This window comes from Panthera tigris, chromosome B1 (assembly GCF_018350195.1).
Source record: "Panthera tigris isolate Pti1 chromosome B1, P.tigris_Pti1_mat1.1, whole genome shotgun sequence".
Classification (NCBI taxonomy): domain Eukaryota; kingdom Metazoa; phylum Chordata; class Mammalia; order Carnivora; family Felidae; genus Panthera; species Panthera tigris.
This window is the reverse complement of record NC_056663.1, coordinates 202,786,053-202,808,471: the sequence shown is the minus strand read 5'-3', so window position 1 is coordinate 202,808,471 and position 22,419 is coordinate 202,786,053. Positions and strand designations below refer to the sequence as shown.

Genomic DNA, 22,419 nt, shown 5'->3' with positions numbered 1-22,419 from the left:
TATCACTGAATGAGAGGAAACCAAGGGGAGCAGGACTCCACTTGTTGGTACCAAAGCTTCTCTACACAATATAAAGTTCCTTAGAATAATTCTGCTGGCTCATTTTCAAACCTTAGTTAAGGTAACTAAAGATAGATTCATAAAAATTACTCACTCTTTTCACCCCTCTCCAATGCTTAGACTCCACTAAGTCACCTGAGTACACAGCAGACATAATCTTCTGAGCAACACCGGAAAGCGGTATCTTACAGGGATCAAAGCCTACAAATGCCTCATAATTTTCCATTTTCATAAATCCTAAACGTAAGATAAACATAATATCCATATATTAATTTTACTTCAAAATAAGAAGTTATTTGAAAAATGTTACATACAGAGACATTCATAAAAATCACTCTCTGTAATGACCACATAAAATAGGAATCAATTATCTCCATAGTTACCGATACAATAGAATAGCAAGAAGGAGGCAAAATGGTTAGAGACTCAACTGGAATATTATGGTAAACAGGTAACAAAGCATACAATTTCTAGTTAACCAATTTTGAAGCAAGCAATCTATTCATATACTTCCTGAGGTTTGAAACAAATGGCTGTTATAATCTTCAACTGTACAAATCTAATAACATAAACATTTTTAATGGACTTGGGTAATTATGAGAGACACACAACCTGACATCATTCCATGCACACCTCTCAGCTGTACTCGCCCCTGGGCTGAGTGGGCGAAGGTGTGGAAGGGACAGTGCAAATCATCAAGTAGCTGGTCATACATCTAACACACATGGCACTAATCTAAACAGAATGTGCTGTTCCACGAGCCAGGAAACTAGGTGACATTTTCGCATATTACTGGAGAAAAGAAAAATTTTAAGTAAATTCTCTATTCCACTGTAGAATAGAGAAAGAAAAAAAAGGAATAAAAGTCACCCATGAGGAGCTAAGAGAAAAATCTTAGACAAGATTGTTACAAATTTTCAAGCATATTTAGATCTACTTAATAAATATACATTTTAAAATAATGTACAAATATAATAATTGGCAAAATAATTTTGTTCAACAGATTATAAAAATTATGAGGGCTTATCTGTCACCTAAGCATACCCATTTTCGGATGGTTACAAAAGTGTAGTTTTTAGACTAGCATTCCATATTAAAAAGTAATATATTCTGGAGCAGGAATATTCTTGAATAAGGAATATTCCTTGAATATCTAGATCCTCCTTTTCTTCTGCAGAGCTTACATAGTATGTAACAGGCCACTTATAAATCAAGCACTCAAGAAACACTTGATGTCATGACTGATAAATAAGCTATTTCAAATTATTTTATCCCACTCAAAATAATTTCTAATGGTCCAAATAATACACTTGTATCCCAACTGATACAATCTAACATTTAAGTATTCTCCCTCCAGAGAAACAGGTAAAATAGATTATACATCCTTTGAGCAACCACTTCTATGGCATTTTCAAATTTCATTTAAAAATCATTCACAATGTGTCATACTGAAATCAAAGCACTAAGATGTCTTACAGAAATTCTAAGTCCCCAGGACCCAGATGCTAAAATGAACAATGGCCAATGGACACCCAACATTCTTTGTGGAACAAATAGGAACATTCAGAGTCTCAAAGTCTACAGCAGGGAATTACGGGGGGATACAGTTTGAGTATTTTACTTTATAGAATTTTACTTTATAGTCAAATACGAGGGTACTTGGCTATTCCATACTAAGGTGTTTAACACCTTAGGGTTTAACAATGCTGATTCAAAGTTCTACAAAGGTTTAAAATATTTCACAGTAGAAATTTTCTATTTCTAAAAAAAAAAAAAAAAAAAAGTAAAAGCGACTGAACTAATTCTATTAAGAAATATTTGCATTACATAATAATGCTTTTTCCCTGTAAGTAAAAAGTTATCAGAACTGGGTCCCACCAAGCAAATGTTCAAGTCATAGAAAGCACTAGTACTTTGAATAAATATACTATATGAGGGAAAAAACCAAACTGATACAATACTTGAATTAATTAAATGAAATGTTCCATTGACCTCAAATTTAAAATTTTAGCAGTGTTTATTAGCTATGTTTTCCCCCTAATATAGAAAACATTAAAATATAGCATATGTAGTAAAGATTCCGTTTTTAATAATCTTCAATCTTCCAGACCAACAACTTTAATCTTTGATTGGTTTTCTAAGTTCTCCACAATATCTTTCAGATAATCTTCATCTTTTAAAAAATATACATATAATTCTCTTTCCATTCGATGCAGTTTATTAGATGCCAAAATTTTTCTTTTTGTCTTCACATCAGCAAGAACATCAGTAAGAAGATGATTCAACTTATTCAGCTGGGATTCAACTTGATGAAACTGCTCTGTTAACTCCTAAATGAAAAATAAAAATGCTTTTAATACAAAAGCTCTATTTGTAATAGCAATTATAAAAACTTAAAATGTAATTTACATGGGAAGAATCTGATATAGTTATTCACACGATTTTAATGATAAACCTCAATTAAAAATCCATAGTAGGTTTAATACAAATTCTATGTTAGACTCAATTGCAACAACTTTGGACAGATAACTAAGAGATTCAGAACAAACTGTTACTCCCTGAAGAGTACTTGACATGTAAACTGTTATGCATATTCATACACTCAAGAAATATTACTAAATGCCTACTACATGCCAAGCACTGTTTTAGAGACCACAGGTATAAGAATGAACACCACCTCTTTCATGAAGTTAACAATCCACTTAACTGATCAAACCTTTTTTAGCCTAATCTCAGTCTACGCTAAAGAAAAGAGGTACTGAGAAAGCCTTGAAATGAAGCAATTACCAATAAAAAAGAATCATCTCAACAAAAATCTCCATTTTTCTCTTTTCACATTGTTAAAGACAGAATTACATGTAACGTTCAACAATCCAGATTTACCATGTAGTTCTCCTGCTCAAGAACCTAGACATGCCAGACCCTTCACATTTAATACACTGAAATGCCTCACCTCCTAAAATTAAAAACTATGTATTAACAAGTTTCCATGGCTTTCTAATCAAGTATTCTACCTCTAGAAATTTCCAGCCAGTATCCCCAAAGAGAAAATCCACAGCTCTGTCTCAATCTTCTGCACCTTCTCAACATGGTCCATGAGCATGGTAATCACCTGGGGTGCCTGTGACAAATACAGATTCCTACACCTCACTCCACACTGCATTACTCAAACTCTAACAGGCTCCCCGGTGATTCTTATAAACAAGTTCAAGAATGACTGCTTAACACATGTCATAAATGCCAGTTCCAGAGAGCAGTACTTTTTCAATTACATTTTAACAAAATCAAGTAATATCTACATTACATGGTCTCCCTTTGAGGAAAAACTTGGTAAACTTGAATGAGAAACTATAATCTCACCTTTAATTTCAATATGAAAGATCTTAACAATTACTAAAATAATATTCCTACAACACTGAAAAATATCCACCTTGATTAACAACAAAAATGCAAGTTAAAATTTGTATGCATGGCATTTTTAGATTTCACTGGGTTAAGGAAAAACATTAAATGACAGTAAGATTATAGTGAAGTGAAATCATCATACTTTAGTGATTCTAGAATGAAACCTTTCACATTTTAAGATATCTGACATCCATATCATTTTAAAATTCAGAGCATCTTGTGATTACTACTAACCACTCATAAGAAACACTCTATCACCAACATTCAGAAAAAAAAGTTTTTTACTGTGATGAGAACACTTAACATGAGATCTCCCCTCTTCACAGATTTTTAAGAGTATACTGCAGTATTGTTAACTCAGGCACAATGTTGCACAGCATTATCTCCAAAACTTATATATCTTACTTAACTGAAACTTTTTATCTGCTGATTAATAATTCATTTCCCCCTCTCCAATCCCTGGTAACCACCATTCTACTCCCTGCCTCTATGAGTTTGACAATTTTAGATATCTTTGTGAGTGGAATCATACATTACTTGTCCTTGTGACTGGTTTATTTCACTTAGCATAATTTCCTCCAAGTTCATCCAGGTTGTTACATATTACGGGATTTCTATTTATTTATTTTTCAAAAAAAAATTTTTAATGTTTTTGAGAGAGACAGAGACAGAATGCGAGTGGGTTAGGGCCAGAGGGAGAGGGAGACACAGAATCCAAAGCAGGCTCCAGGCTCTGAGCTGTCAGCACAGAGCCCGACGTGGGGCTCGAACCCACAAGCTGTGAAATCATGACCTGAGCCGAAGTTGGATACTCGACGTCAGGCGCCCCATGGGATTTCTTTTCATTAAGGCTAAATAATACCTTGTACGTACATACCACATTCTCTTTATCCATTCCTCCACAGACAGACATTTAAGTTGTTTCCATACCTGGCTATTATGAATAGTGCTACAATGAATGTGTAAGTGCTTCTTCAAGATCCCGATTTCAATTCTGTTTAAATACTCAGAAGTGGAATTACTGGATCATATGGATCATTAAGTTTTTGAGGAACCTCCATAGTGTTTTCCATAGCAGCTGCACCAGTTTGCACTCCTAGCAACAGTGTACAAGGGTTCCAATTTCTCAGCATTCGCCAACACTTTTTGATACCAGTCATTCTAACAGGTATAAGGTAATCGTTCATTGTGGGTTTTGTTTTTTTTTTTTAATGTTTATTTATTTTTGAGAGAGAGAGAGAGAGAGCGAGCGCACACACGAACAGGGAGAGGCAGAGAGGGAGGGAGACACAGAATCCAAAGCAGGCTCCAGGCTCTGAGCTGTCAACACAGAGCCTGATATGGGGTGGGGCTTGAACCCATGAACCTATGAACATCATGAGATCATGACCTGAGCCGAAGTTGGACGCTTAACTGACTGAGCCACCCAGGCACTCCCGTTCGTTGTGGTTTTGATTTGCATTTCCCTGATGATGAGTGACACTGAGCACTATCCATATACCTGTTGGCCCTTTGTACATCTTCTTCAGAGAAATCTCTATTCAAGTCTTCAGCCCATTTTTTTAATTGGGTTATTAAGGTTTTTTTGCTATCACCAACATTCTTAATGTATAGTGTAGAAAAATAAAGACAACAACTTTGAGCCAAAAAATAACATAGAAAGGGCACTTAGTCGGTTAAGCGTCTGACTTTGGCTAAGGTCATGATTTCACAGTTCATGAGTTTAAGCCCCGTATCAGTCTCTACACGGACAGTGGGAAGCCTGCTTGGGATTCTTTGTCTTCCTCTCTCTGCCCCTCCCTGCTCTCTCTCTAATAAATAAATTGAAAAAACAAAAATAACATAGAAGAACTGCACGTCAAGTGTAAAGCTTTGAAATATCCTAAACATTTTAATTGGCTTATTTTTTCCTTCTAACATGTATATTCAAGAGTGGTATGACATTAAAAAGAAAAAAGTGATATGAGAAAAATCTATGTCTACCTGCACCTAGAAGATATCTTCTAGAAAGTATTCAATAAAAATTCAAAATAAAAAAGTATTGTGTCAGTTAACAGAAAGTTTTTCTTTTTTAGCAATTCATAAAATGATGGTGTACCTTATGATCAATGGTGTCTAGCAGACATTTAAATAGTGCTGGCGGCATGAAAAACAGGTGCGACTCCTCAGAAAAGCAATATGGCAGCATCAAAGGTCCCCCCCCTGCAAAAAAATGTATATACCCAAGAAAGCCAATAATCCTATTTCCAAGAATTCATCCAAATGAAAAGTATCCAACAACAAAAAACTATATACACAAGATATACATGATGTCATTCAAGAGCAAACAAAATTAAAAAAATGAAGACTATCAAAAAAATATTCAACAACAGTGGATTGATTGCAGAAATTACTGTAACATTAAAAATTAAGAAAATTATTCAGAGTGAAAATGTTTATTTCATAATGCTAAGTAAAAAGGAATAAAAAGATGTGTAAAGAAAGGTGAAAAGTATATATTTTGAAAATACTAACCAAAACAAAGATGGCATAGAAAAATTAGTATCAGACCAAAAAAAAAAAAAAAATATTAAGTCAGGAAGCACAGTAAGAATAGAGAAAGTAATTATGTAAATACTAAATGGTTCAATTCACTACAATTCAAATCCACCATGATAATAATTCATCACAATTTTAAACTTGGCAATACAGTTGACCCTTGAATATTGCAGGGGGGTTTAGGGCACTGACTCCCCGTACAGTCAAAAATTCGCATATAAATCTGGATTCCCCCAAAACTTAACTACTGAGAGCCTACTGTTGACATACAGTTGATTAACATATATTTTGTACATTATGTGTATTATATACTATAATCTTACAATACAGTAAGCTAGGAAAAAAGTCATTAAGAAAATCATGAAAAAATACATTTACAGTACTACACTATATTTATTTATTGAAGAAAATTTGAATATAAGTGGACCCATGCAGTTCAAACCCATGTTGGTCAAGGGTCAAATGTAACTTATAAAATAGACTCAAATATAAAGAAAACACTGCTAGAACTACAACAAATTTTCAAATCTACCATCATTGGAGGTTTTTACTAAATTAATACAACTAAAAGACGAAATCAGTAATAATCACAGTTCTCACTTCACACATATTAGGATGACTATTATATACATTTTTAAAAATTTTTTTTGTTTATTTGAGGGAGGACACAGTATGAGCAGTGGAGGGGGGGAGACAGAGACAGAGAGAGAGAGAGAGAGAGAGAAGAGAGAGGAAAGAGAGGAGAGAGAGAGAACCCCAGGCAGGCTCCACGCTGTCAGCACAGAGCCCAACGTGGGGCTCAAACTCATGCAACCATGAGATTATGACCTGAACCAAGATCAAGAGCCAGACGCTCAACCGACTGAGTCACCCAGGCACCCCTATACATTTTTTAAAAAAGGAAAATAAGTGTAGGTGAGGATGTGGAGAAACTGGAACCCTGTGCACTGCTGGTGAGAATATAAAATGGTACAGTTACTAAATCAACAAGGAAACAATGGCTTTGAATGACACACTGGACCGGATGGACTTAACAGATATATTCAGAACATTTCATCCTAAAGCAGCAGAATACACACTCTTCTCCAGTGCACATGGAATGTTCTCCAGAACAGATCACATACTGGGACACAAATCATCACTCAACAAGTACAAAAAGATCGAGATCATACTGTGCATATTTTCAAACCACAAAGCTATGAAACTCGAAATGAACCACAAGAAAAAATGTGGAAAGATAATAAATACTTGGAGACTAAAGACCATCCTACTAAAGAATGAATGGGATAACCAAGAAATTAAAGAGGAAATTAAAAAGTACATGGAAGCCAATAAAAATGATAACACCACAGCCCAAAACCTCTGGGATGAAGCAAAGGTGGTCATAAGAAGAAAGTATATAGCAATCCAGGCCTTCCTAAAGAAGGAAGAAAGATCTCAGATACACAACCTAACCTTACACCTTAATGAGCTGGAAAACGAACAGCAAATAAAACCCAAAACCAGCAGAAGACAAGAAATAATAAAGATTAGAGCAGAAATCAAGGCTATTGAAACCAAAAAAACAGTAGAACAGATCAATGAAACTAGAAGCTGGCTCTTTGAAAGAATTAACAAAATTGATAAAGCCCTAGCCAGTTTGATCAAAAAGAAAAAGGAAAGGACCCAAATAAATAAAATCAAGAATGAAAGAGAAGAGATCACAACGAACACAACAGAAATACAAACAATAATAAGAGAATATTATGAGCAATTATACACCAATAAAATGGGCAATCTGGAAGAAATGGACAAATTCCTAGAAACATATAAACTACCAAAACTGAAACAGGAAAAAATAGAAAACTTGAACAGTAAAGAAATCAAATTAGTAATCAAAAATCTCCCAAAAAACAAGAGTCCAGGGCCAGATGGCTTTCCAGAAGAATTCTACCAAACATTTAAAGAAGAGTTAACACCTATTGTCTTGAAGCTCTTCCAAAAACCAGAAATGGAAGGAAAACTTCCAAACTCTTTCTATGAAGCTGGCATTACCTTGATTCCAAAACCAGACAAAGACCCCACTAAAAAGGAGAACTACAGACCAATTTCCCTGATGAACATGGATGCAAAAATCCTCAACAAAATATTAGCCAGCCAGATCCAACAATACATTAAAAAAATTATTCACCATGACCAAGTGGGATTTATACCTGGGATGCAGGGCTGGTTCAATATTTGCAAAACAATCAATGTGATACATCACATCAATAAAAGAAAGGACAAGAACCACATGATCTTCTCAATAGATGCAGAGAAAGCACTTGACAAAATACAGCATCCTTTCTTGATAAAAACCCTCAAGAAAGTAGAGATAGAAGGATCATACCTTGAGATCATAAAAGCCATATATGAAAGACCCAATGCTAACATCATCCTCAGTGGGGAAAAACTGAGAGCTTTCCCCCTAAGGTCAGGAACAAGACAGGGATGTCTACTCTCACCACTGTTATTCAACATAGTATTTGAAGTCTTAGCCTCAGCAATCAAACAACACAAAGAAATAAAAGGCATCCAAATAGGCCAGGAGGAGGTCAAACTTTCACTCTTCACAGATGACATGATACTCTATATGGAAAACCCAAAAGGCTCCACCAAAAAATTGCTAGAACTGATCTGTGAATTCAGCAAAGTCGCAGGGTATAAAATCAATGCACAGAAATCAGTTGCATTCCTATACACCAATAATGAAGCAACAGAAAGAGAAATCAAGGAATTGACCCCATCTACAATTAATTGCACCAAAAACCATAAAATACCTAGGAATAAATCTAACCAAAGAGGTGAAAAAAATCTATACACTGGAAAACTATAGAAAGCTTATGAAAGAAATTGGAGACACAAAAAGATGGAAAAATATTTCATGCTCTTGGATAGGAAGAACAAAATTGCTAAAATGACAATACTACCCAAAGCAATCTACATATTCAATGTAATACCTATCAAAATAACACCAGCATTCTTCACAAAGCTAAAACAAACAATCCTAAAATTTGTACGGAACCAGAAAAGACTCTGAATAGTCAAAGCAATCTTGAAGATGAAAACCAAAGCTGGAGGCATCACAATCCTGGACTTCAAGCTGTATTACAAAGCTGTAATCATCAAGACAGTATGGTACTGACACAAAAACAGACAGATTAATGGAACAGAATAGAGAACCCAGAAATGGACCCACAAACGTATGGCCAACTAATCCTTGACAAAGCAGGAAAGAACATCCAATAGGATAAAGACAGTCTCTTCAGTAAATGGTGTTAGGAAAACTGGACAGCGACATGCAGAATAATGGACTTGGACCACTTTCTTACACCATACACAAAAATAAACTCAAAATGGATGAAAGACCTAAATGTAAGACAAGAAGCCATCAAAATCCTCAAGGAGAAAGCAGGCAAAAACCTCTTTGACCTCGGCCACAGCAATTTCTTACTCAACACGTCTCACATCTCCAAAGAAGGGAAATAAAAGCAAAAATGAACTGCTCAGACCTCATCAAGATAAAAAGCTTCTGCACAGCGAAGGAAGCAATCAGCAAAACTAAAAAGCAACCAACAGAATGTGAGAAGATATTTGCAAACGACGTACCAGATAAAAGGTTAGTATCCAAAATCTATAAACAACTTATGAAACACAACACCCAAAAAACAAATAACCCAGTGAAGAAATGGGCCAAAGACATGAACAGACACTTATCCAAAGAAGACATCCAGATGGCCAACAGACACATGAAAAGATGCTCAACATCACCCATCACCAGGGAAATACAAATCAAAGCCACAATGAGATACCACCTCACACCTATCAGAATGGCTAACATTAACAACTCAGGCACCAACAGATGTTGGCAAGGATGCAGAGAAAGAGGATCTCTTTTGCACTGCCGGTGGGAATGCAAACTGGTGCAGCTACTCTGGAAAACAGTATGGAGGTTCCTCAAAAAATTAAAAATAGAACTACCCTACGACCCAGCAATTGCACAACTAGGTATTTATCCAAGGGATATAGGTATGCTGTTTCAAAGGGACACATGCACTCCAATGTTTATAGCAGTGCTATTGACAATAGGCAAAGTATGGAAAGATCCCAAATGTCCGTCGATGGATGAATGGATAAAGAAGATGTGGCATATATATACAATCGAGTATTACTCGGCAATCAAAAAGAATGAAATCTTGCCATTTGCAGCTACGTGGATGGAACTAGAAGGTATTATGCTAAGCGAAATTGGTCAGAGAAAGACAAACATCACATGACTTCACTCATATGAGGAATTTAAGATACAAAACAGATAAACATAAGGGAAGTAAAAATAATGTAAAAACAGGGAGGGGGACAAAACATAAGAGACTCTTAAATATAGAGAACAAAGGGTTGCTGGAGGGGCTGTGGGAGGGGGGGATGGGCTAAATGGGTAAGGGGCATTAAGGAATCTACTCCTGAAATCATCATTGCACTATATGCTAACTAACTTGGATGTAAATTAAAAAATAATAATAAATGATTTTTAAAAATGGTACAGTTACTATGCAAAAGTTAGGCAGTTCTTCACAAAGTTAAACACAAAATTGCTACATGATCCAGCAATCCAACTTCTAGGTATACACCCCAAAGAAACGAAAGCAGGGACTCAGACATCTGTACACAATGTTCACAGCAGCATGATTCACAACAGCCAAAGGGTGGAAGCAACCCACGTGACCATCAACAGATAAACGGAATGTACTATATACATTCAATGGAATATTACTCAGCCATGAAAAGTAGTAAAATTCTAACATATGCTACAATACAGATAAAACAGTAATAAATAAGTAAATAAATAATAAAATAAATAATGAATAAATTAGAATAAATTAAAAATAATAAATAAAACAGTAATCATACAAATTATTTCACATGAAATCATACATATGATTTCACTTACATCAGGTAACAGAGTAGGCAAATTCATGGAGACAGAAAGTGGAACAGAAGTTACCACAGGCTAAGGAAGAAGGGGCTAAAGTTATTGTTTAATGGGTACAGAGTTTCTATTTGAGATGATGAAAAAGTTCTGGAAATGTATAGTGGTCATGGTTGCACAATATGTGAATGCATTTTTGTACTTAATGTTGCTGAATTGTACACTTAAAAATGGTTAAAACTGTAAATTTTACATTTTGTATATTTCACAATAAAAAAATTATTTAAAAAAATAATCACAAGCATTCCTGTTCAAGGAAAGGTAGGTTATTCAAATCAATCCTCCCATAAGAAAAAAATGTAAAAGGCTAAATGAAATATTTTTAAAAGTCAAGCAAAACAAAAACTTCCTAAAAGCAATGAAGAGATAACAAGACGTTAAAAGGAACTAGAAGTCCATAAAACACCCCAGACTGGTAAGACAGCCCAGCGGCAGCTTTACCTAGGACAACCGCCAATCTTAGAAAATTAGAACCTATGATTCTTGAGACTCACAAGATGAGTGAGAGAAAAATTGAAGTCCAAGGTCCACAGAAAGTAGGAAGTCAAATGGAAGACCCTCTTCATGATAAGCCAAGGATCACAGGACACCAATAATCTTTTTTTTTTTTTAATGTTTATTTTTGAGAGATGGAGAGAGACAGAGCACGAGCAGGGGAGGGGCAGAGAGAGGGAGACACAGAATCCAAAGTAGGCTCCAAGCCCTGACCTGTCAGCACAGAGCCCGACACAGGGCTCAAACTCATGAACTATGAAATGGTGACCCGAGTCAAAGTGAGACACTTAACTGACTGAACTACACAGGTGCCCCAGGACACCAACAATCTTAAGATCAGAATGGTCCAGAAGTGGAAGAGCCCCTGGATAGAATTACAGCCCAGACAGAAATCACCTGGATCCTCCAAAGACTCTTAGACTTAACCCAGTTTAAGGTTCAGAACTGATCGTGCCCACAGTATCTAACAAAAGAAACTTGAAGGCAAAAGGCACTTAAGGATCATTTATTTCATAATGATAAGAGGCTCCCTTCACCAGAAAGAGTGATTTTATTTTTATTGTATGCCTCAATATGGTGATGGGACAATTTGTTTATAGAGGGAAAAAAAACTAATAAAATTAGAACTCTACCTCATATCATACATAAAAATAAACTCCTGGTGGAGAACTAAAAGTGAGTACTATAAGGTAAAGCAAAAAGGACTATCATTATGATGTTAAGAGCAAACCTTAACAAGATACGAAAAACAAAATATAAAAAATGGCAAACCAAAGAGTAATAAAAATAAAATAAAAATACATAAAAATTAAAATGCTAAAAAAAGCAAAAAACAAAGTAAAAAAGACAAGCCACAAATAGGAAGTGAATACATATAACACATGTAACAGAAAAAGGATTGGCACTTGAAATACATAAACTCCTACAAGTGATTTAAAAAAAAAAAAAAAAAAAAAAAAAACCCGAAAGGGGCAGTGGGTGGCTCAGTCGGTTGAGCATCTGACTTCGGCTCAGGTCATGATCTCATGGTTTGTGAGTCTGAGCCCCTCTTCGGGCTCACTGCTACCAGCACGGAGCCCGCTTTGGATCTTCTGTCCCCCTCTCTCTCTGCCCTTCCTCTACTCATACTCTATTTCAAAAATAAACATTTAAAAAAAATGGACAAAGGAGATGAACACAGAATTCTCAGGAAAAGATGAATGGCCAGTAAATAACTGAAAGAGGCCTCAACCTCCTTAATAATTAGGGAAATGCAAATTACGACCTATATGGGATGCACCGATTAAGAGAATTTACAAATCAGATAGTGCAATGTGAGGAAAAGGATGTGGATCAATATCATCTCTTTGAACTCATGTAATATGGTACAACCACTCTGGAAAACAATTTGACGTACCCTGAAACTGAACCCGTGATACAGCAACTCCACTGCTGAGTGTGCACATGTGTGTACACGCGCACAGCTGTGAGACATACGACCAGACTGTCCACAGCAGTATAACCTACAATAGCAAAAACTGGAAATAACTGAAATGTCTGTCAATGTAACACGTAACTGTGGAATTCATATAATGGAACACTAACTCATGAAAGAGAAAACTTTACATATGTCAACATGGAAGAATGTCAAAATCTTAATATTAATCAACCAGTTACTAAAGAGTATACATAACATAATTACACCCCATACGTAAATTTCAAAAACATACAAAACTAAACAATATACTGTCTAGGAATATCTATGTGTAATAGAAGTACACAAAAAAGCAAGCAAACGATAAAATCAAGCGAAGTGGTTCTCCTTGATGAAGAAAGGGAAATGCTACTTGGAGAAGCATGCCATCACAGAGGACTTCAAATATAATAATTCTCTATTTGCTAATAAGACAGGTGAAATAATAACAGGAGTAGTTTTTTTTTCTTTAAATACTTAGTATAAACATTACATATCCTTTTATGGCTAAAATATTTTGTAAGTTTTTAAAATTCTATGCACATCAATCAAAACCATCTGAAAAATATTATTTATGTGTGACTAAAGCTAGGATATAAAATAATAAATTTTATATTAGGGCAATAGAATTTGGGGTAATATTTTCCTCATGTTAACTTTTTCTTCAGTATCTTTTACAACAAACAATTTTTACAGCATCTTTAGTTACTATGGCATGTACCCACCTGGTCACTAAGCAAAAGCTGATTTCCTCCTTGATACAAAGTATCACAAAGCTCATCCACATCATTATTCAGTTTGGACAGAAAGAAAGAATGTTCTCGAGTAGATACTGCCAACTGATCTTGTACTAAAGAAACATCCTGTTTTAATTTCTCAGCCACCTCCTCCAGGTTTCCATGGGTTATAAACAACTCTTTTTTCTTATTCTCTCCTTCTAAAAGTTGATAAAGCCTAAAATGTAAAAATAAAGTTATAAGAAAAATTCTCAATCAGTCTTATATATCAGTATATAAAAATTCTCAATACAGTCTTCAAAATTATAATCCACTATATTGAGCATCTTTGGGGATAAGTAACAACTTAAAAATATTAACCTGGAAAAAAAATTAACCTATCTGCTGCTACATCAAGCAACCGAAAACATTCCAGCTAAAATACCATCTTACTACAGAAATACATATTGTAATTACTACATCTGATTCCCATTTTCTCATCTCCCAAGTTTTAAATATAAAATACTTTTTGACTTTTAACTGTCATTAGCCTACTTCAAACAAAGCATGTTTCAGAGATACCTCCCAAGAAAACATCTCTTCCACAGAATACAACTATGATGTGGTGGAAATAACAAGGAATTTGAAACAGAAGACCTAGGTCGGAGTTGTGGCTGTCTTTTCGGACCCAGGTCAAGTCAACCTCTGAGACTTAACTTTCACGTCACATACCTATTTTTATAGGATGGTGGTGGGTTTAAAAGCGGAAAATTAAAAATATAAAATGTAAAATAAAGTGAATAAAGAACTATAGAAATAGTAAACTTGCTACTCCAGTCTTCTACATGTTTAATTGTCGAATTAAATTCCTAATGGACCATGAGGCCATTTAACACTTCAAACATTAATAGCAGAAAAATCCTTTGGAACAGATGGAAAAATGTGAGGTAGCACTTTCTACACATTTCTGACAAAAAGGGTTTGCTCTTTTTCTTCAAATTAAAAAACACAGATTTTTAAAATTATTTTATTATTTTAGCAAGTTGCAACAGACTTCATAAAACTGGTTCAAGTCCAAGGCTGCCAATTTTTTTCTTGTGGGATGTGACTACACAATTTAAGGGGGGAAGCATTCTTAGCTCAGGTCAATGCCACCCTCTGAAACTGCAATGGAGCAGCCCTTTCCATGCCCATCATCTCATTAACAAGAAAACAAAAGGATTAGATCACTTTCCCCTAGTCCTAGAGAAAAATCAGGAGTAGGATCCAGACTTTTGAGGCCTTTAACTACTTTAGCCCTCCAATTTTAGTATCCCTATATCATCAATTGCCTAGACATCCAAAAAAGGTTGGGAGCTAGCACTCCTTTTTGCCGATTCACCTGACTAGACACGGAAATGAAGTCAGTCTTCTCTCTCTACTGACACCTCCAAATGCAATCAATTCTCTACCTAGCAAAACCTACTACACCCCAAGCTGTACTCAAACTCCCTGTAGTTAAACTCTGCCCCGACCTCAAATAAGGCATCTAAACAATGGTGCTTAAAGGTGCATATGACCTTGTATACATTCACTCCTCCAGCCCACCCACCCCAGCTCTAACACAGCTGCTTCCAGATTGAACAAGAACGGAAAAGGGAGCAAAATATTCAAAAGGAAAAGAGTCACATACAAGAGAAATGAAGGAAGAGAACAGAGAGCCAGAACAGAAAGAAAAAATGTTTTAAACTTCCACAATCTTAGTTAAAACTCTCTATGGTATTTTACAACAAAAAGAATTACTGAAGAAATACAGAAGCATACCTATGAGTAGAATAGTCCTTGGTGTCAATGGTATTCCTTGGATTTATCTGCTGACATACTGACGGGTCTGTCAGCATTTCTAATCGCTGGCGGAGCATCGCATTACTTTGACTAAGTTCTTGAACCAAATTTTCAAGTTGACGATGTATGTCCCAATGCTTTCTCAATTCAATTTCATATGATAACTGTAGAAGCTCAAATGATGCCTTTTGCTTTATCAACTGATTTAAAACTAACTCTTGTCTTGCTGTATAATAGTCTTGTTTAGCAATCTGTAGATCAAAATCTCCCTTTACAACTGGCATATTCAATAACTGGGCATTCTCTTTTACCACAGCAGGCAAGCTTTTATCTTTTATATAAGCTATTTGTTCTTCAAGTTTCAGAATCTCACTGTTCAAGCTAGAAATTTTAGCATCCAAATTATCTTTGCCAAGAGCCTACACAGAGAAAACAATTGCATTTAAACCAGTCAGTATGAAGTTGAAATCATTTTAAAATTCTTTTTACTTTCCCTTTTAGATTATCGGATTAACATGCTAATAAAACTAATTTCATACTAACAAAAGCCAAAATCACAGTTTAAAAAAGGAAAAGCGTGGACTAAGCCAAAGGTAAATCACTAAATTTTAATGCTATTAACTACCACATATGTACAGTAATGGCTACCAAAACAGAGAGCTTTTCATGTTTGTCTTACTTAAAAAAAATCATTAATTAGCACACTACTCACTGAAAGCAAATGTACGCTATTTAGGTTTTTCTTAAAACTAAAATAATCCCAGTAGCTATTCTTCTAGTCTGTCACCTGATTTTAACCCTTGCAAAGAGTGACAGAACTCCAGATGTTATTCTGAAGTTTATGGCAGTTACAGAAAGTAACTTGGTACTGGTATTCAGTTTCAGTCCTGTTTTCACTCAATTATCTAGTGGTTACATTACTCAGAAAGCAAGCTTTCCAAGAGTACAGATATGTGCACTACACCTGTACATTCTCAACAAAAAGTCAGGGTTTCAGTCCACTGAACTGCATCCCTGACTTCATTAGCACCAAACAAGGAGCAGACAAGGCAGAACACCCATACAGAAAAATAAAAAGGAATTTCAGTGTTCTCTGAATCTGAACCCACACAAATTTCAAATTCAGAAAAAGTACTTTTGTTTAAAATTAGTTAATGTGATTGCATTATAATCTGTTCCTGCCTTTTACTAATATGAAGATCTATTTGTATGAAATGCTGACACATTGGGACACCTGGGTGGCTTAGTCGGTTAAGCCTCTGACTTCGACTCAGGTCATGATCTCATGATTTGGGAGTTGAAGCCCCATGTTGGGCTATCTGCTGTCAGCACAGAGCCTGCTTCCGATCCTCTGTACCCCTCTCTCTCTGCCCCTCCCCTGGTCACATTTTCTCTCTCAAAAATAAATAAACGTTAAAAAAAAAAAAAAGAAAAGAAACAATGACACATCAAGCTAAGCACTGAACAAAAAATAAGAAAATGTATTTATTTTATCTCCCTTTCTAAAATACTAACATACCCTCCATTACAAACAATTACAATATGATGCTAGTCTCATTTCTCATGTTTACCTTGCTAGTGAGGCTATGAAGATTCTCCTCTGCCCACTGTATACTTGACTTCATGCTCAAATTACTTGCTTTCAAGTGAATTAACTCATGTTGAGCACAAATGTATGCTAGCTGCAGCCTAACCATCTCCAGCCGTCTCTCCTCAAGGATTTCTTGATTATCACAAATGGATGGTGCTTGTATATCTAAAAGTTGAAAATTTTCTTCATTTGAACTTTCAACTACTTCATGTATACCTTGAAAGAACTGTTTTTTGGTATACAAAGTTAATGCTGCTGTGCTTTGCTCTTCTTGGCTTAGATATTTTTCCAAGGAAAACTGAGATAAAAACACCAGTGGATTTGCCCCTTGATCCAAATTAGAATGTCGGAAAAACATCATCAGTTTAGCAACGCCATCAGTAAGAGCTTGAAGTTCATTATTTATCTTAGTGTTCATCGCATTTAGAATTCCTTGACTCTGCTTCAGCCTTTTAGTGGCTTCTTCTTCTTTAGCACTTAACCTCAGAGATTTGTGGCTTGTTACCGAAGCCATCAACTGGCATTTATTACGTCGCTGAATTTTTAGGTTCTTCAATTTCTGCAGAGTTTGAACTTCGACTTCCAATTTCTCTAGCTCTTGGTCATCCAGGGTAGAGGTTTTCAAATCAGAAGTTTTACAGGTTTTAAGAACTTCATCCAGTGCTGCTCCTTCTAGGATGGGCTTGCCTGATTTTTGAAGAATGCTAAAAGCTTCCAATTCTTCTTTGGACAATACATTCTGTTCATTCACATTCCCACAAAACCACTTCAAAAATGCTTCATCTTCAACAGTCTCAAACAACCAGTCAAAATCTTCCCCATTAAGACTATCAGCTTTGGGATAATCAATTTTTTTTAATGTTTCCACAAACTCTTTTCCACAACTCATGGTTTAACTGCACAACTTTTTTGTAACTGATATGGGTTTATGGTGTGGATATTTAGAAGATAAAGCCAAATACAAACAAACTAAATTTATGTTAAGTTCAGAAGAAGGACAAAATTTTTTTAGAATCTGACTTCTCCTGGGGGGGAAAAACAAACATTAGACCACAAGTAAGACAACTAATAAGACAACTCTATTTGTAAAAGAACAATATAGATAAATACCACAGATATCTGGGAGGGAAGCATCTAACCTGAGGTAGTTGTAGCTGAAATGTTTGACAGAGATAAAGAGAAAATAAACTAGGGTATTACTTAGAACACCGAAAACATAATGAAAACCTAATTATCAAGAAAATCTTATTTTTTCCAAAGATACATCATATCGCATGAGTTCAGTTTTGAATTCAAAATAAATATATCTAAACAAGTCCAAGCCAGCCTGTGGCTAAGCAGCCTCTTTTCCTGCTTTTTCTAAGCAAATAGATATAAATACGATAACGTCCTTGAGGAAGAGTCAACAAAATATTTACCTCGACGACTGAATCAGCACCCGCCATTCACACAAGAATCAACGCCCAGTCACGATGAACCTAGTGCAGAGAAAATCAGGTTTAAGATTGAAGAACCACCCTCAAACTGACCTTAAAAGTGCTCATCAAAAGAAAAACAAATGGGGGCGCCTGGGTGGCTCAGTCGGTTAAGCGTCGGACTTCAGCTCAGGTCACGATCTCCCGGTCCCCGAGTTCGAGCCCCATGTGGGGCTCTGGGCTGATGGCTCAGAGCCTGGAGCCTGCTTCCGATTCTGTGTCTCCCTCTCTCTCTGCCCCTCCCCCGTTCATGCTCTGTCTCTGTCTCAAAAATAAACGTTAAAAAATTTTAGAAAAAAAAAAAAAAAGAAAAGAAAAACAAATGTAACTTTGTAGGGTGGCGGGTGGTAAAAGGACTTAATGCGGCAACCATTTCGCAGTGTACAGAAATGTGGTCATCATGGTGCACACCTAAAACTAATGCAACAGATCCCAATTAGGCTTAAAAAAACCAACAACACCTACAGCAAAAACCCCACCAAAACCCCAAAACCAAGTGCCCTCAAATTTCAGATCAGAAGCACCAAAGAACTAGGCGGACACGAAGTAAAAGTGCTTTCGGCATTTGCTACTTTGCCACAAACGCGCCACCGAACCACCCCGCTGACTTCACCAAAAGAATTTCTCCGGGACGGAGACGAGCCGCACGGATGAATGATCTGCGTAACACGTGCGAAAAAGCCTCCGCTTTGGTTTTCTGTGTAATTCAGTCACGACACGGATGCACGTCAATAAAATACACAACCACAAAAGCCACCGAATTGGCGTGAAAGGCAAACCGCGCAAACCCCAGACCCGCGCGGCCGGCTGGTGGCGTTCCGGAGCGACCTCCCACGTCCCAACAGTCTTGCACCTGCCAGGGACCACGCTCCCGCCTGAGCCCCGCCCCCCTCCCGCCTGAGGCCACGCCCTCCCGCCCTCGGCCCCACCCGCCCTCGCTCTCCCGCCAGAGCCCCGCCCCCACCCGGAGGCCCCCTCACTCTCCCCGGCGCCGCACTCTCCACCCACGCCCGCTGCCCGCTGCCCGCTTCCACTCACGCTCCCCGCCCTCGCCCCTCAGCCCTTGCCCTCGCCCCCGCGCCCTGCGGACCGCGACTGCGTCGCGCTGACAGCTACTTGCGCGCCTGAGGAGAATTCCCAGGGGTGCCTGTAAAGAAGAGGCAGCTGTGGGATCGGCGCCGCTCCCACAGCCCCACGCCCCGCGACGCCCAGAACAGTGAGGCCGGGGCCATTCACCTCTGGAAGCTCCGCTCGCGCCCCTCAGAAGCCCGCCGCCGCGCTCCGCGCCCGCACTGCCTCACGGGAGCTCTGCCACGGCGCGCGCGCGCGCACACCCGGCAGAAGCCGGACCGGGGGGCGTGACCGTCTGCGCAGGCGTGGCGTCGGAAGAGGCGGGCCTGGCTGGGAGGGGCTTTGCGGCAGAACCTAGCGGAGTGCCGGCCCGCCCTCACCGCCTGGCGTCCACCGGTAGGGAGCGAGCTGATTGGCTCTCCGCCCCGGGGGCGGGGCCGGGGAGGCGTGTGGATGGAGTAGAGGAGGGTCTTGGGTGCGGGCCGGCCTGGTCTCGCTGCGCCCGGCTTTCTACGGCGGTGCGTTTTCACCGCAGCGGACTCCATGGCTGAGGCCACCTTTCGGGTCTATTTTGCCGGACCCCAGCGCCCCATCGTCTACAGAGGCGTTTTCCCGGAAACCTGATTGCGGTCCGGAGCTCGCCGGCGCGGGGCCCGGGCCGCCAGGCCGGGTTCCGGGGCGCGCGCCGCCTGCAGAAGTCGGGGGAGTGGAGGAGCAGCGTCTGGCGAATCTTTAGGCTCCGCTGTCCTTACTCGCTTTACGGGCTTTCGCGTTGAACGTTGTTTTGCGAAGCACGCATCCCCCAAGCCCTCACCTGACCACTAAGCAGAAGCAGACTTCCTCCACGATCCCGTTTTCAAAACAGATCTTTTAAAAGGTTGAAAATATCTGAACATGGAGTGGATATGTGTCAAAGACGTAGTTAAGTCTAGACGGAACACTTTCCAAGGAGGGTGCGAGACGCAGGACGTGGGTCGTCTCTGAGCGATAGAGCTGGCCGAACCCTGCAGAGTCCGCGCACCCCTGCCGATGCTGGAGGACCTGCGGGGTTACTGTTGGTGCCTGGCAGCGTTCACGCGCCTCTCTCTTACTAGTCTTCCACAGATGAACGTCTAAAAGTAGTGACTACATAGTACTCCCTCCAGCCCCCGCATCAGGTGACCCGAAGGTGGTTGGTTAGAGATGTCCTAGGCTAGTGGGACAGTAGAAGGGCAGAAGTCTTTCTGGATAACTTTTAATATTTTTAAGGGGAGAAAAAAGAATGGTCTAAGACATATCATGAATTAATCTCGGGTTGAAGATACTTTTTTTTTTTTTCAAAAAAAATGTTAATGTTTATTTTTGAGAGACAGAGCATGAGCGGGGGAGGGGCAGAGTTGAAGCTACTTCTTATGAATCCTTCATTTGTTTTACTTTTTACTTTTCCTCTTCCAAAAGACAGTAAAGCCTAAAATGATCTCAAAAGCAGATATTACAGGGGAAGAAAGTTCATAGATTGGTACCCCGCCTGAAACAAGGTGAGGCTGGACTAGGGAGGAGACAGTCGAGTTGGTGAGTCGGAGGACAGGGTTAGAGACCCCGGACCAGGAGGACTCCCTTTGCCACTGACCCGGGGGGGGGGGGGGGGGGCTGGGGGGGCTGGGTGGGGACGGGAACTCATGGAGGGGGCGGGGGAGGGGTCCCCCTGAACAGAAGCTGAGAGGCTTGGAGGGAGGAAGTGGAGGCTGTGCAGACAGGGCCTTCAGGACATTTTGCTGAGGAGGCAAAGATGGAGGGAGAGGAGAAGAAGGACACGAGATGAGGGGGTGGGAATGTAGGGTAGGGTGGGGGAGGGTTTGGGTTTGTTTTGTTTCAAGATGAGAGGAACTTGGGATGTTTATAGACTGTGAGGAGGAACTCAGAGGAGAAAAGAGGAGAAGAAAGAAAAGGGACTGGTTTTTTTTTTTTTAATGTTTATTTATTTTTGAGAGAGAGACAGAGAGACAGAGCACCAGCAGGGGAGGGGCAGAGAGAGAAGGAGAGACAGAATCCGAAGAAGGCTCCAGGCTCAGAGCTGTCAGTACAGAGCCGGATGTGGGGCTCCAACCCACCCACTGTGAGCTGAAGTCGGACACTTAACTGGCTGAGGCACCCAGGGGCCCCAAGGGACTGCGTTTTTGAAAGATGCCCCAAGGGACAGGAGGGTGAGGGACTGGAGATGAGGCCTGTGAAGCTGTTCTAGAAGCCCATTTTTCCTCGTGACTCCTGGGTCAATTCCTGGGCCACAAATTCTCCATATGATTTTGAATTGCTGTCCATAGTTATTTGTTTGAAAGATGTTTATGGGGCCAAAAAAAAAAAAAGCTGTAAAAATATACAGTAGAAATCACAATGTTATCAGCTCCCAGAATACAAACCACGCACACATCAGGTTTAATTATGCACTCAGGAAGCTTTTAAAAACATGACTTTCTAGGGGCACTTCTGCATTTGAAGCTGCACTTGGGATTCAGGAAAGCAAGTGTGTTACACTTATTTCCAAGACAAAGTTTCTTTCCTCCAATAAAACTCATTTGGGGTTTTAGTGGGGCCCTTGCAGAGTCAGAAGATGAAGGGAACCCCTGAAGGAGGCTTCCCCAAGGAAACGGGGGGGGGGGGGGGGGGGGCAGCACAGGGGACTAAGCAGCCTCGGCACACCACTGCAAGCAGCAAGGGGGTTCACCGACAGCTGTGTCTCCTTTTCTCCTTCCTGTAGGAATCTTTTTCTCCTGCTGATACTAAAAAGTATTTTAGGGGACGCCCGGGTG

At 38.9% G+C, this 22,419-nt stretch overlaps 1 protein-coding gene across 5 annotated transcripts; it reads right to left on the bottom strand.

Moving 5' to 3' along the window:
* Window positions 1–318: 318 nt before the first annotated feature.
* HAUS3 (HAUS augmin like complex subunit 3) lies at window positions 319–19,898 on the bottom strand. 5 transcript variants are annotated; one of them, XM_042985129.1, is made up of 8 exons: window positions 19,799–19,898; window positions 18,506–18,565; window positions 17,068–18,112; window positions 15,476–15,915; window positions 13,682–13,910; window positions 12,900–13,005; window positions 5,564–5,667; window positions 319–2,390 (listed from the first exon to the last, which is right to left on the bottom strand). In XM_042985129.1, the coding sequence occupies exons 3-8, from the start codon at window positions 17,974–17,976 to the stop codon at window positions 2,157–2,159; spliced, it is 2,022 nt and encodes a 673-aa protein (XP_042841063.1). In that variant the 5' UTR covers window positions 17,977–18,112; window positions 18,506–18,565; window positions 19,799–19,898; the 3' UTR covers window positions 319–2,156. The 5 variants fall into 5 exon arrangements, with proteins under 5 accessions (XP_042841063.1, XP_042841064.1, XP_042841066.1 ...); XM_042985130.1 differs by lacking the exon at window positions 19,799–19,898 and adding an exon at window positions 19,176–19,361; XM_042985133.1 differs by lacking the exon at window positions 5,564–5,667 and having other exon boundaries at window positions 2,318–2,390.
* Window positions 19,899–22,419: the final 2,521 nt, after the last annotated feature.